Source organism: Saimiri boliviensis, chromosome 1, assembly GCF_048565385.1.
Source record: "Saimiri boliviensis isolate mSaiBol1 chromosome 1, mSaiBol1.pri, whole genome shotgun sequence".
NCBI lineage: Eukaryota > Metazoa > Chordata > Mammalia > Primates > Cebidae > Saimiri > Saimiri boliviensis.
Window position 1 is genome coordinate 23,561,938 of NC_133449.1, and position 15,289 is coordinate 23,577,226.

At 46.5% G+C, this 15,289-nt stretch overlaps 1 protein-coding gene, 1 long non-coding RNA gene and 1 pseudogene across 2 annotated transcripts in view; 1 reads left to right on the forward strand and 2 right to left on the reverse strand.

The window, feature by feature from the left end:
* Positions 1–35: 35 nt before the first annotated feature.
* Positions 36–15,289, forward strand: part of LOC120366037 (uncharacterized) — a 42,741-nt gene continuing 27,487 nt past the window's right edge. Inside the window, exons 1-3 of the long non-coding RNA XR_012516573.1 lie at positions 36–158; positions 4,522–4,601; positions 13,325–13,419. This is a non-coding gene — a long non-coding RNA (uncharacterized LOC120366037). The remainder of the gene's footprint in view (positions 159–4,521; positions 4,602–13,324; positions 13,420–15,289) is intronic.
* On the reverse strand, positions 715–8,417 carry TP53I3 (tumor protein p53 inducible protein 3). The gene is made up of 6 exons (XM_003935248.4): positions 8,134–8,417; positions 7,630–7,772; positions 6,275–6,542; positions 4,465–4,677; positions 3,068–3,264; positions 715–1,289 (listed from the first exon to the last, which is right to left on the reverse strand). Exons 2-6 carry the CDS (start codon positions 7,765–7,767, stop codon positions 1,107–1,109), a joined length of 999 nt encoding a protein of 332 aa, XP_003935297.1. The 5' UTR covers positions 7,768–7,772; positions 8,134–8,417; the 3' UTR covers positions 715–1,106.
* On the reverse strand, positions 14,162–14,612 carry LOC141583719 (large ribosomal subunit protein mL50 pseudogene; annotated as a pseudogene).

Here is a 15,289-nt window from a genome sequence, read left to right on the forward strand (position 1 = left end):
AATAGGCGAGCGACCAAGACGCTTCCGGGCTCCGTAGCGTAAAGGGCGGGGCGTAGCCTCCCAGAGGCGAGATGTTCGGGTAGGGGAGGCCCTGGGCAGAGGGACCTGGGCGGAGGGGGCGGGGCCTGAGGAGGACGGTGAGCTGGGGTGGAGCCCAGGTGAGTAGCTGTGGGGGCGGGGGCGGGGAGGCGGGGCCTGAGCTGGGTTTGACAGGTGGGGCGAGACCTAGGTAAGTAGCGGGAGAGGGCGGGGCCTGAGGAGGGTGCTGAGAGCTGGGGCGGGGCCCAGGTGATACGGAAGGGGTCGGGGCCTGAGGAGGTGCTGAGCTAGGGTGGGACCCAGGTGAGTAACCGGGCGGGGACACAGGGCCTGAGGAGGGTGGTGAGAAATGGGGTGGGGCCCAGGTGAGTATCAGGGTGGGGTCGGGGCCTGAGGGCGGTGAGTTGGGGTGGGGCCCAGCTGAGTATCGGGGAGGGGTCGGGGCCTGAGGGCGGTGAGCTGGGGCGGGACCCAGGTGAGTATCGGGGAGGGGCCGGGGCCTGAGGGCGGTGAGCTCGGGCAGGACCTAGGTGAGTAGCGGGAGGGGGCGGGACCTGAGGAGGGTGGCGGAGGTGTTTAGCGCGAGGTGGTGGGGCCCGAGGAGAGCGGCGAGAGGTGGGCTGGGGCCCAGGTGAGTAGCGGGCGGGGGCAGGGCCTGCTGTGGTGCCCCTTGGTTGCGGGGTTCGTGGGCAGGTGTGGAAGACGCGAGGTTGGGCCTGGGCCTCTAGCCGTGCGCAAGGCGGAGTCTCCAGGATTCTGGCAGCTTGTGTCACGGCTGACGCTGTAACTATACCCCGAATCTCCGACCCTGGAGGGGCCTTCAGGTTGAGCCTCAGCTGATCCGGCCTTTGTAATCCCCACTGTGACGCCCGCCGGACTTCCACCTCACCCAACCTTGGCGGCCCGAGTCCTCTTGCTGCCCTACCAGTCCACTCTTTATTTCCTTAGACCAGCTTTACACGACTCTGGGGGAAGCACCCGGTTTCTTGCCTGCCTATTGTAAATCTACTCCAGGTTTGCTCTGGAAAGGGCTGGGGTGGCCGAATCCTGTCCTGCCCCCTTCTCCTTCACTGGGGCAGTTCCAGGACGATCTTGCCAATGTTCTTGTTGGTCTCCATGTACTTATGGGCTTCCTGGATTTCAGTCACTGGGTAGATCCTGTCCAGAACCGGCAGTAGACGTTGGGGGTCCTCCGTGGAGAAGTGGGGCAGAATTTGCTCCGTGAAAGCATTCACTAGCATTTGCTTGTACTGAGACAAGGGAAAGGAGATCATCAGCCTGGAAGAGAGCCTCACCCTGCGCTCCACATCCTCCTCAGCTTTTCTGCTCTTTCTGAAATCACATGTCTGAAAAAGCACACAGGGACACTTAACCCCTCGCTTCCCAGCATGCGTGTGCAATACCCCCCTGAAGGAGTGATGTGCCATCTCAGAATATGTCTGATAGTTATATTGTTCATTTTGAGATGAAAACATTGAAGAAATTGTAGTTTCAGAAAAGGCTAGCTGACCTGCCTCTTCTTGCATGTAGCAAATCATAAAGATTCTTTTGGGACCTCATACTAGGGCAAAAAAATAGCCCTTATCACCAAAGACTGGAAACGGGGCTACAATGGATCTGAATAAATATGCTTAAGGAAGTAACCCTAATCTTCCACGAGTTTTACGCTCCCCTCCCTGCCCCATATATCTCCTAGTGACTTCCCTAGAAATTTACCATCCCTAGCCAGACTTTGTGTTGTTATTTCTTCTCAAATTTATTGTTCTTTGTCTAAAAATTACAAAAGCATTTTACTTTGGCCACTTCTTTAGACTTCACTCTCTTGTGAAGATCCCTATATACATATAAAATGAATAAAATCTGGTCGGGCACAGTGGGTCACACCTGTAATCTCAGCACTTTAGGAGGCCAAGGTGGGTGGATCACTTGAGCCTAGGAGTTTGAGATCAGCCTGGGCAACATGGTGAAACCATGTCTCTGTAAAAAATACAAGCTGGGCATGGTGGTATGCCTTTACTCTTAGCTACCCAGGAGGCTCATTGTGCCACTGCACTCCAGCCTGGGTGACAGAGTAAGACCCTGTCTCAAAAAAAAGAAAAAGAAAAAAAAAGTACATGCTTATCAATTTGGTTTCTAGATCCAGCTGAAGAAACCACATAGGAGCTAAAGAGGGGTTACAGGTGATCTCTGGCTCCCCTGTACCTCCAAATGTGTGACTTCTGTTCTGTACCGGATAAAGACTGAAGCCTGAAGTAAAATGTTAGTTTCACTGAAAGCCTAAGAATTGTTTTTAAATAAAGGCTTCACCCAGGAGGCAGCCACAGATAGGACTCATAGGCTCAATGCAAAAGGGATGCTTAAGCTCTCCTGTCCCTTAGGAGGTATGAAACCCTATGGTGGAAACATTCGCAAAGTTGGTACCCACTAGACTGACAGAAGATTTCAGGAGCATATAATCTTTTTATTTATTTTTTTTAAATGGGGTTTTGCTATGTTGCCCAGGCTAGGGTGCAGCAGCTATGCACAGGTGCAATCATAGCTCACTGCAGCCTCGAAACTCCTGGGCTCAAGCAATCCTCCCCTTCAGCCTTCCAAGTCCCCAAGCTGGGACTGCAAGCTAGTGCCACTGTGCCGGGCATGGAACCTATAATCTGTTGAAGGCCAAGGCTTACTTAGTTTTTACTCACCTAAGAGTCTTTCTTAGCACATTGAGATGAATTCGGCCTTTGAAAACAAATTCTTAGAACTACTAGAAGTACTTCCCAATATGGTCTGTGCTTTGTTCATTCTATTAGAATGTTCAGATAATATGTGAAGTATCAGCTACACTCTTCATGATACTGAAGCCTCTATCAACCAATCTGAATCAGTTCTCTGAAACCAGGTTCCCAATTTATCTTCATAAGGGCAGGTTTCTTCACAGAAACTAACCTCCCTAACCTAAGATAGAGCTTCCTTTCTTGGGATAATGTAAATGAACCATAATTTTTCTGGGTTAAATCACGTTTTCTTTTCATTCATCACTCACCTTATTGTCCCTAGATCTCAGCAAACTGGTGATCAGACTTCCTCGCTTAAAAAGTAGCTTTGATAACAGGGGCCCATTGATGTCAGCTCCTCCTATCAGACCATAGAGAACCCAGCGACCATCAAGAGCCAGGCAGTTGACATTCTTCTCCCAGTAGGATCCGCCTATGCAGTCTAGAATAAGATTAACTCCAGCACCTTCCATAGGAAACAGATTTGTGATGTTTGATATAGAAAGCTTGGTGCAAAATAAGATACCATGATATATTTGTAGATTATGGATGTAAATAAATACAGATACAAATGGTAAATCTATAGGTTGGAATTAAAAACACTGCTTGAAAAACCATTGTAAATGGAGTTTAGATAGCAGAACTGTCATAGCCTGTGTTCACCCTTTATGATGACTAGCTACAGCAAGAAGGAAATGAGGCAACACCATGACCTAGAATCCCCTCTCATGCCAAAATAAGTACAGTCCCACTGACACCCAGACATGACTGAGAACAGAATACAGGAGGTCCAACTTAGGCTAGTTGTTCACATTGAAGTTAGAAAGTGTCTGCACTGGGTTACTGGAATTATAGCTTGCTGGCTTTGCTTTCATCTCTCCTTTTCTACCCATATGAAAAATGGAGGTTGGGCTCAGTGGCTGACATCTGTGATCCCAGTACTTTGGGAAGCAGAGGGGGGCAGATCACCTGAGGTCAGGAGTTTGAGTCCAGCCTGGCCAACATAGTGAAACCCTGTCTCTACTAAAAATACAAAAATTAGCTGGGCATGGTATATGCCTGTGATCCCAGCTACTTGGGAGGCTGAGGCTGGAGAATTGCATGAACGTGGGTGGCGGAGGTTGCAGTGAGCTGAGATCATCCCATTGCACTCCAGCCTCAGTGACAAAGTGAGACTCTGTCACAAAAAAAAAAAAGGAAAGAAAAAAAGAAAAACGGAAAGGGATAAGCTAAAAATAGACAGATCTGGCTTTGAAATACAGAGATGTGCACATCTACTCACCCATTTAGGGTGCTACCACTCAGCCCTACCATGGCCAACTCTAAACTGGTCTCTTCCCCAAGCCTCCTGTTACCTAAGTGTGGAATGGCCAGTTGGGAAGAAAAGGTGCTGGATAATTCTAGACCAACTCTGCGTGATTATCCAGTTTCTAAAGTGTGGATGAATCATATCTCTTGCAAGAATACATATGGAAACCATCTTAGATCTAGATATGACTACCTGTCTCTAGTGGTCAAATACCATAGTACTAGAATTTGGTCAGGGTAGTTGTTGTGCACTTGGTAGAGGCAACACTGAACCATAGCATTGGCAACTTTGGGACTGGTGGGGATTTTATTTAATCATCTCTTATATTCCTGCTGAACTGTAGAAGCAGTTGTTTACCTTTGGTGAATTTCAGCGTTGCGTCAGAGAAATCCTCTTCTTTGTAATTGAATCCAGCAGCTGCTCCGAGCTTTTCTGCCATTTGAAGCTTCTGCTGGGAGCCAGCTGTGACCAGAGGAATGGCTCCAGCCATCCGGGTGAGTTGGATCGCAGCTGTGCCCACACCACTCAGTCCTGCATGGATTAGCACATGGTGTCCAGCCTGAACGTTTCCTGTGACAGAAAGTATAGAGTTCTCTTTACTTTGCAACTGCTGCACAATCCCCACACAGACATATTCTATCAAGATCACCTGGCTGTTGCACCAAATGCCAAATCAATCTTTTGCTTTTCCTTTTTTATTGGGGGGGTGGGGGAGCTGGTAGGGGTAGGATGCTGTGACTCAAATACAAACTGTCTTGCTTCTTTAGAGAGCTTGTTCTTTGGAGAAAGAAAAAAAGCATGTTGACAGTCCCTTTTTGTCTTATTGCCTCTGGCTAAAGTGGAAAACAGGCTTTTGAAACAGGGCTATAAGCAGCCCACATCCATAATCTATATTTTACTTATGATATAACACCAAAATGCACATCTCTGACTTACACCTGAATAAGTGAGAACAACTGTCATTCCCATGGTCATCACCCGAAGCCAGTCCTTCTAGAGTCTGAAACTGACTACCAGCTAGTCTTCCTGATCCGGGCAACACACAGCCACCAGGCTCCTCTTCCTAAGATGGCACTTTCATTATGTTACTTCCTTCTCACAATGTAAACTCCTTCTCCATTGGCTTTTGCATTGAGTCCAGACAGCTTGATATTCAAGGACACCATGATCTGGCCCCAGCCTCATTTTTTACAAGTGACAATAGTCATCCTTCACTACTGAGTACAGTGGCTGGTCTCACCTTGATACTCTTTCTTTTTCTTTGAGACAGAGTCTCACTCAACCGCCCAGGCTGGAGTGCAGTGGCATGATCACAGCTCATTACATCCTTGACCTTCCTGGGCTCAGGTGATCCTCCCACCTCAACCTCCTGAGTAACTGAGACTACAGGCATGCGTCATCATACCTGGCTAATTTTTGTATTTTTTATAGAAACAGCGTTTTGCCATGTTGCCCAGGCTGGTTTTGAACTCTTGGGCTCAAGTGATCTGCCTTTCAAAGTGCTACAATTATAGGTGTGAGCCATCTAGCCCTACCCATACTCTTTCTTAGGCCACCTTAGCATGCCTTATGTCCTTCACAAGTCTACCCACCCTTCAAAGCCTTCTCTTCCAAAAAGCTTTCTGACTACCTTTCTCCACACCAACTTTTCCCATCTCTAGCTTCTATTGTAGTTAGAGATAGGGCTCTCCTTCCAAGCTCTATGGTTATCTGATCTTATGCACATGTTGCCTTCCCAGTTACTCTCTTCTCAGTTACTTCCCTGTGTTCTTTAAAGGCAAGGACCCAGTCTTCTTAGACTCCCTTATGTGAGTTCTTGACTGGCCTCAGTGGGATTGAGGAGGAATAAATGAGTCGATTGGTCCCTTCTGTTGCACTGTGAACCCCAGAGAGAAGCTCAGCATGATTTTCAGCAGCTGGGACTGCTGCTGGGCCTCCGGTGTTAAGATGTACATAGGCCTCCTATCCAGTGTTATCCAGGCCTTCTATCTGCTAACCATGATTCTCAGCCTCAACATCAAATCCTTCTAACATGGTTTGAGGACCTGACACTACAGGTGATACAGCAGGGCCTGGGAGTGCCCTGGAGGATTGCTGGGATTCAAAGTGGCTGATTTATGAAGGTGTTGAGCCACCCTGTGTGGAGTGAGCATAGAGGCCTCCTCACCCACAAAATGTAACAGCTGGAAGGCAGTGAGCCAGGCCTCTGGGATGGCTGCAGCCTGGAGCAGGGTCAGTCCCTCTGGGATAGGCATGAGGAGCCCCTCAGGGACAGTGACATACTGAGCCTGGCCTCCACCAGGCAGTAGAGCCATGGCTGCATCCCCGATCTTCCAGTGTCCCTGGCAGCCGGGCCCCAGCTCTGCCACATGTCCAGATGCCTCGAGTCCCAAAATATTGCTGGCTCCTGGAGGTGGGTCATATTGGCCTTGTCTCTGCAGAGAAAGAAGTGCACTAAGCAGTGAGCATGATCAGCAATCTGTGTGTCACCACCCTTAGCCCCTCTTCCAATATCCCTGCTTTTTTCATTTTCAGAAAGAAATTTCAGGATGAAATCAGGTTTTTGTAAGTCAGGAGAAGAGAAAGGAGAGGCCACTGGTTTTATGCAAATAAACTGGAGTCACATGATCAGTGGTATAACTGGTAGAGGTCACATGATCAGTGTTATAACTGGCAGCGTCCTTAGCTATTTACCTTGTCTGAACCTCTTGCTTTACAAATGGAGAAACTGAGTCCCAGGCAGGGAAAAATTAGTACTGGGATTAGGAACAAAACTGTGGACTCCTTGATGATGATTCCCATGCATCAAGCACTAGGTTCTCTGTGCTCACTCACCCCAGTCTTCAGAAGCTGTAGAGCAGAGGGACTTAACTAGGAGTGTGTGCCAGAACCACCAGAGGAGTATTTCCAAAGTACGCTTGCCTCAGCCCCCATCACGTTTCTCTTGTACCCCAGCGAATTCTGATGCACATTTCTGAATGACCCCAACCAATGCAGCTGGCCCAGGTCAGTGAATCAGTAGCAGACAGAAGAAAATTCTCAGAGTACTGCCTGCTGTCAGCTGTGGGACTCTCAGAGTGGAAAGAGCTAAGAGGTCTTTGGAGCCACAAAGACCTCAGCTTGAATCCCAGCTCTTCTGATTGCTAGTGTTATGGCCTTGGGTTTTCTGCTTAACCTCGCTTCAGTTTCTTATCTGTAGAATGAAGAGGGTGAACTGGGTAGCCCGGGGAGTAAATGTGCCCACACCCCACAACAATGTTAGTTCCGCCCTCCTTATCAGGAGAACTGAGCTGCTGAGATTAGTAGGGGGTGGATTATGCTTTGCAAATACCCGCACTTGTTTTGTGTGAACCAAGGCCGCTTTCTGGGTTTAGGTCTGGGAAGCCCCAGTGCACCTGTCTGCCGAGTGTGGGGCGAGTGTGGGGCGGTGCGCGCCTTCACATCTGGTCAATGTTCACTGAGTGCTGTTGAGAGGCAGGCTCTGGAGTCCCGCCCGCCCCAGCAGGGCTGAGCCCGAAGTACCTGCATTAAGTCCGCCCGGTTCAAGGCGCTGGCCGCCACTTTCAGGAGGATTTCACCCTCCCCCGGGCTCGGCTTGTCCACCTCCTTCACGTAAAGGTTTTCTGGTCCACCCGGCTTGTCAAAGTGCACGGCTAACATGTTCTCTGAGGACACAGGGCAGGACAGGAAAGGGCAGGGCAGGGGCCGCTGTGTCCTAGCGGAGCAGCCCAGCTTCAGGCCGGCACCATGGCGCCCCCTGCCGCCCTGCGCCTTGCTGCGCTGGTCTCCCGCGGCCCCGGCCCCGGCCCCAGCCCCAGCCCCGCGCTCCTGCCTGGCAGTTCCCCGGCCGCCTCCAGACCAACCCCACCTGGAACACAGATTGGAACGGCGGGAGGTGGGATGGCGGTGCCGGACTGGAAGCGGCAGAGAAGAGCAACGACGAAGAGCGTCAGGGAAATCACACTCCCTCTGAGATGGAAGCCCGCAGCCCGACCCGGTTCCCCGGCGCCCTTGTGAGTTACTTACTCCTGGCCGGGCTCCTTTCGTGGCGGCGCTGAGTGGTTCTGGCTCCTGCGAGTCCCAGTAGCAGAGCCGGAGCCCCAGAGCCCCAGGACTGCCTCTACCACCACCGGAATGGACGGCTGGACTCTGGGCAGCCGGAGGGGTGGGGCTGAGCAGAACTACCCTCCCTCTTTTCCCTTTCCTCCTTCCCCCTTTAAAACGCAAAGTTAGAAGCAAGCAAATCAGATTTTCTTGTCCTTTTGCCTGTAGAAAAAGAGTCTTTCAGCTTGGGAGAAAATGCGATTCTAGCTCTCACTGCAAGGGAAAGGAAACTTCCCTCTCTCTAGGGAACAAGACCCAACCTCTTGGCAGGCGGATTGGTCCATTTTCCAGGCAAGGCCAGGCTTTTGGCACATTTAATGTAACAGACTGGCATCCTGCCCATCTTGAGTATGAGTGGGCAAATGGGGTGCTGCTAAGAGAAGAGAGAGGAGCAGTTGGGGGGATGGGGAAGGAAGGCAAAACGCAGTCCTGGGATCCCTTATCACGCCCCCTCCTCCTGACAGTCCTGGGGGAGAGGTTCAGCTTCAGGAGAAGGATGCTGGCGATTTTACCTGAGTAAAAGCTGTATCCGTAAGCTACATCAAGGTTTCTCAACTTTGGCACTATTGACATTTTGGACTAGATAATTCGTTGTTGTAGGAGATTGTCCTGTGCATTGTAGGATGTTTAGCATCATCCCTGACCTCCTCCCAGTACATATCCATAGCACCCCTTGTAAATTCCTGTTTTAGTAGGAACCTCCCATCCTTGACATCTGATCACCCTCAATATCTGATCAAGTTCCTCATTCTCCACCATCCCCCAAGTGATAGCTGACCACTGTGGCCTGTCTTCAGTAAGAATCCTGTTAAGTAAGTTTAAATAGAATCCCCCTTACCCCTGATGCCTCTTCTTACTCATTTTCCATCCATTGACCCCTACGCTGCTCCTTGGCTATTCATTCCCACTTGTCTATGATGTATTCAGAGTTGATCCCGACCTGTCTCCTCCACTGCAAGACCCCGTTGCAGTGGTCCCTGTACCTGTAGTGATGGTGCTGAATAAAGTCTTCCTTAATGTGCTTTAACAAGTATGATTGGATAATTATTTCTGTAACACAACAGAGCAAAAGGGTATAGAGATGGAAATCTTAAAATGATGGGACTTAAGGAAACATTCAGGAGATCCTGCTATGAGAATAATAGGAATTTTAGAAGGCGGAAGAGGAATGGATGAAGAAGATTCAATAGTTAAACAAATAATTCTAATAATACCAACCACTAAGTATACTAAAGTACCCCAAGAAAACTAGGAATTGAAAGTGCTTAAGATTTTATCTTCGTGAGGGCCGGCACGATGGCTCAAGCCTGTAATCTGAGCACTTTGGGAGACTGAGGTGGACAGGTCACGAAGTCAGGAGATTGAGACCATCCTGGCTAACATAGCAACAGAGCAAGACTTCATCTCGAAAAAAGATTTTTAGCTTACTGAGCCCCTTGGTCAATGTAATCTTATTGTAATCTTATAGTGTGTAATAAGAAATATATATTTTTGGTCTTTGTCCTGAGTTCCTGCAATAGCACTCTTAAAACCTTTGTTATTTTCTGAATAAGCATCTCTTTCTTTTTAATTTTCTTTTATTTTAACTAGATATAGGGTCTTGGTATGTTGCCTAGGCTGGTCATGAACTGGACTCAGGCAATTCTCCCACCTCAGCCTAAAGTACTGGAATTATAGGCATGAGCCACTGTGCCTGGCCAATAAGTGTCTTTTATTCTAATAAAGTGTTCTTGTACAGAGCTCCTAAAACCCTTGGAATTTCTTATGTGATAGAAGTGACTTTTTATATTCATAACAAGCCCTTATGAGCACACTGGGGTTTATGTTAATAAAGTGACTTAAGGTGGGGGCCCTAGATAGCTTCAGAATGAGCTGGTCACCAGAAAGACCCTGGGAAAGGGAAGCAGAGGAGATTACGTGCTATAAAAACTCTTTTTTGTTGTTGTTGAGACTGAGTCTCACTCTGTTGCCCAGGATGGAGTGCAGTGGCTTGATCTCAGCTCACTGCAACCTCTGCCTCCTGGGTTCAAGCAATTCTCCTGCCTCAGCCTCCTGAGTAGCTGGGACTACAGGCATGAGCCACCACACCAGGCTAATTTTTGTGTTTTTAGTAGAGATGGGGTTTCACCATCTTGGCCAAGCCTGTCTCGAACTCCTGACCTCAGGTGATCCACCTGCCTTGGCCTCCCAAAGAGCTGGGATTAAAGGTGTGAGCCACCCCACCTGGTCCTAAAAACTCTTGAACAATGAAATTTGGTGAGTTTCCTAGCTGGTGAACACATCCACCGTGGGAAGGTGATGTGGTATACTCCAACTCTGTGGGGACAGAGGCTCCTGCACTTGGGACCCTTCTGGACCTCATTCTACATACCTCTTCACCTGGCTGTTCATCCCCATATAATTTTAAGCAGAGTCTGGCTCTGTTGCTCAGGCTGAAATGCAGTGATGCAATCTTGGGTCACTGCAACCTCTTGTTTCCTGGGTTCAAGTGATTCTCCTGCCTCGGCCTTCCAAGTAGCTGAGATTACAGATGTGTGCCACCAAGCCCAGCCAATTTTTACATTTTTAGTAGAAACAGCATTTTGCCATGCTGGCCAGGCTGGTCTTGAACTCTTGGCCTCAAGTGATGCACCTACTTCGACCTTCCAAGGTGTTGGGATTACAGGCATGAGCCACTGCACCCAGGGTATGATATTCTTTATAATAAACTGGTAAACATAAATGTTTCCCTGGGTTTTGTGAACCATTCTAGCAAATTATCAAACCCAAGGAGGGAGTCATAGAAATCCCCGATTTATACATTCAGTTGGTCAGAAGCATAGGAGGCTTGGATTTGCAGTTGGCATCTTTAATGGGGGTAACATTGCTGGACTGAGCCCTTAATCTGTGGGATCTGACACTAACAGCAGGTAGAGAAAGTCAGAATTGAATTGTGGAACACCCAGCCTGTGTCAGAGAATTGGTTGATGTGGGATAAAACCTGCATATCTAGCGTCAGAAACGAAGTGTTCTGTGTGAGTGTGTAGAAACTGTGTGGTTTCCCTGATATAGGAAAATATATTTAGTAGAAATGTATCCAATTATGAAAGTTGGGAAATGGGCTGGGCATGGTGGCTCACACCTGTAATCCCAGCACTTTGGGAGGCCAAGGCGGGTGAATCAGTTGAAGTCAGTTCAAGACCAGCCTGGCCAACATGGCGAAACCCCATCTCTACTAAAAATGCAAAAATAAGCTGGGTGTCGTGGTGGGTGGCTATAGTCCCAGCTTGTTCTTTATAAAAACCAGTAACATGAATGAAATGTATTGTGAGTTAGAGCTGGGAAACAAGAGATAGCCAAAGTCTTAAAGACTGGGAATGAGGAGGGAGATATAACCACAGACATAGGAGTGATTAAAAGAAGAGTAAATCAAATTACTTGAAACTCTACAGCAACAAATTATAAAATCTAGAAAAAATGGAAGATTTTCTAGCCAAATTACTTCTTTCTACCCAATGGGTGGAGTATTTTCTCCTCATTCTGTTGATGTTAGGTTTGGCGCTCTTACTTTTGTCAATGATGAGTGAGGAAGCCATGGTCAGTTTCCATCAGTCCCTTTGCCCTCCTGCCACCCACAGGTAGCTGCTATTTCACCTTGTCCCCTAGTGAGAAACACTCAGGGTAGCCCTGAATCCAACCTGTTGTCTTGGGACCAGCCCAGCACAGTCACAATCGAGGAAAAAATAGACATTTGTCATTGTAAGCTGTTAAGATTTGGGGGTAGTTTATTTTTGCAGCAAAGGCTGGTTAATAAAGATAAAAATGTCTTTAAAAAATTATCTGGGAGGAAGGGAAATGAGGACTCATTGGTTAATGGGTACAGAGTTTCAGTTTTGCAAGATGAAAAATGTTCTGGAGTTGGATGGTTGTGATGGTTGTACAATAACATGAATGTACTTAATACCACTGAACTTAAAATGGTTAAGATGGGAAGCTTTAGGTTATGTATATTTTCCTACACTTAAGAATAAATAAATAAGAAAATGTAAACAAAATCCATATAGGAGTAAAGAGAATAGTATAATGAGCCCCTATATACTCATAATGCAACTTCAACAATTATCAATACCTGGCCAGTCTACTTAGTGCTTCACAACAGGAGACACATAATGTCTAATTGAATCTCACTTTTGATGTTAAGACATTGGCTAGATGTGGTGGCTTATGCCTGTAATCCCAGAACTTTGGAAGGCTGAGGTGGGCAGATCACTTGAGGTCAAGAATTTGAGACCAGGCCGGGCGCGGTGGCTCAAGCCTGTAATCCCAGCACTTTGGGAGGCCGAGGCGGGTGGATCACGAAGTCGAGAGATCGAGACCATCCTGGTCAACGTGGTGAAACCCCGTCTCTACTAAAAATACAAAAAACTAGCTGGGTGTGGTGGCGCGTGCCTGTAATCCCAGCTACTCAGGAGGCTGAGGCAGGAGAATTGCCTGAACCCAGGAGGCGGAGGTTGCAGTGAGCCGAGATCACGCCATTGCACTCCAGCCTGGGTAACAAGAGTGAAACTCCGTCTCAAAAAAAAAAAAAAAAAAAAAAAAAAGAATTTGAGACCAACCTGGCCAACATGGTAAAACCCCATCTCTACTAGAAATACAAAAATTAGCCAGTCATGGTGGCCCGAACCTGTAATCCCAGGTACTCAGGAGGCTGAGGCAGGAGAATTGCTTGAATGCAGGAGGCAGAGGTTGCAGTGAGCCAAGATGGCACCACTGCACTCCAGCCTGGGCAACACAGCAAGACTCTGTCTCAAAAAAAGAAAAGAAAGAAAGAAAAAGACATTATTGGGTTCAGGTATTGTCAATTGGCTTACTTCAGTATGAAGTTCCCCCATTAGCTTTCTTGCCTAATTGTTTCATTAGCTATTGATAATCATTGTCTAGATTGGTGCCTCTCGGACTTTATGGTATGGTTTGGGTCTGGTTCCCCTCCCAAATCTCATGTTGGAAGAGGAGTGTGGTGGGAGGTGATCAGATTGGGGGGATTGGTGTTTTCATAGCAGTGAGTTCTCAGGAGATCTGGTTGTTTATAAAAGTGTGTAGTACTTCCCCCTTCTCTCTCTTTCTCCTTCTCCAGCCATGTAAGATGTACCTGCTTCCCCTTTGCCTTCCGCATGATTGCAAGTTTCCTGAGGCCTCCCCAGCCATGCTTCCTGTACAGCCTGTGGAACTGTGAGTCAATTAAACTTCTATTCTTTATAAATTACCCAATCTCAGGTAGTTCTTTATAGCAATGCAAGAATGGATTAATAAAATAGGTATCACCTGGGGGTCTTGTTAAAGTGTATGTTCTGATTCAGTAGGTCTGGAATGGTGCATGATACTTTGCATTTCTTTTTTTTCTTCAACAATGCAAAATAATATATTTTGCATTCCTTTTTTTTTAACAAATCTACTTCCATTTCAAAAGAATTTAATATAGAATAGTTGGTAATATACAACATGCTTTTATGTTTCTTTTATAGGTGTCTACGTAATACAAGTTCATTTGTATTTGTGCAATATATACTAATCCTATGTTAGATATGAGTCCTAACAGGATGGAAATATTTTCTTGCAATACTACTTTATGCCTATGAAGGGTGTGAACTTGCAATGTTCTCCTGTCGTAAGCCTAAGTTAATGACAGCGTCCTCTCAAAATTTTTCATAAATTATTGACCTAATTTCATTTTAAAAATGGATTCAGCAAATATGAAAATAGAAAGTCCTGTTATTTGTTCATTCATAATATGAGGGAAAAAAAGAGATGATACATTCCTCTATAGAAAAAGTGGGTTTAGAGAACAGTTCTGGTAGTATTTAACATGGTAAAGTATCAAAAAGTCTAATAAGCAGCCCCCTTGCTCAGGAATAAAAATGATTTCAATGTGTTTCTCTTTCAAATTGCTTAGTAACTCCAAGCGATGTTCAAACTATGGGGGCTGATTACTGGCACTGAGTTCATCAAATTTAGATCTCCCTTGAATAGGGACATTATAGAAATCAAGAGCATTTCTAACCCTGCACATCTGGTGGAGTCTGGAGTTAGGGACTACATGACCCAAGTCATCAGCTAAGTGTGCCAAGAGATTCAACTTCAGATGATGATCTTCCAGGGAGATGTCTTGCCAATCATCTCTAGGCAGAGATGAACCAAAAACTTCTTTAAGATAAGATTCCAAATGACTCTGGATCTTCAGGTGGTGTGTATGCTCAACTTCGTAAGGGTGGACACATTGGGATAGTTTCCTTTTTCACTTCTACTGTCTCAGCAACCACTGGGTCTTTTTCTTTTCTGGATCAAGACAAAATTCTCTATGTGGTGCCTGAGGCTATTCACATAAAGACTCTTCTGGGAATGCCGGATACAGATCGCACCAGCATCTTCAATGAGATCCATGAGCTTTTTTTTTTTTTTTTTTTTTTTTTTTAAGATAGAGTCTCACTCTGTTACCCAGGCTGGAGTGCAATGGCACAATCTCGGCTCACTACAACCTCTGCCTCCTGGGTTCAAGGCATTCTCCTGCCTCAGTCTCGAAAGTAGCTAAGACTACAGGCATGCACCACCACCATACCTAGCTAATTTTTGTATTTTTAGTAGAGATGGGGTTTCGTCATGTTGCCCAGGCTGGTCTCAAACTCCTGACTTTAAGTGATCTCCCAAAGTGCTGGAATTACAGGCATGAGCCACCACACCTGGCCAAAAATTTGCATTTCTAACAAGCAAGGGCCTAGATTATTTCATTAGAGCTTTCTATTCTTTCATCAATTATTTGGTTATTCTGAGGTATAGCTTGAATATACAAGAAAGACATGATATATGCTATTTGCTAGCTTTCAAAATAATAATCTTCCAAAGGTGATCAATGAATTTTTAAAAAATCAGTTATGTGCTCAGAAACTTAACTATAACTTATGTGTTTCAAGCCATTCAAGTTATTCTTTTTAAGGCTCAAATTGTCTCATATTTGGCTAGTGGGGCCCTGCTTTCTGGTTAGACAAGATGTTTCAGGCTCATCTTATACATTTCCTGCCTCAAATCTGGAATCAATCATTTCTCA

What these genes read in the sequence shown, in the direction of transcription:
- TP53I3 (XM_003935248.4), bottom strand. Translation starts at nt 7,767, where the DNA reads ATGTTAGCCGTGCACTTTGACAAGCCGGGTGGACCAGAAAACCTTTAC. An exon ending in CCAGCTGTTACATTTTGTGG is followed by an intron (nt 4,678 to 6,274) that starts GTGAGGAGGCCT and finishes TTTCTGTCACAG; the next exon opens with GAAACGTTCAGGCTGGACAC. An exon ending in TGAGATCTAGGGACAATAAG is followed by an intron (nt 1,290 to 3,067) that starts GTGAGTGATGAA and finishes CCCTTGTCTCAG; the next exon opens with TACAAGCAAATGCTAGTGAA.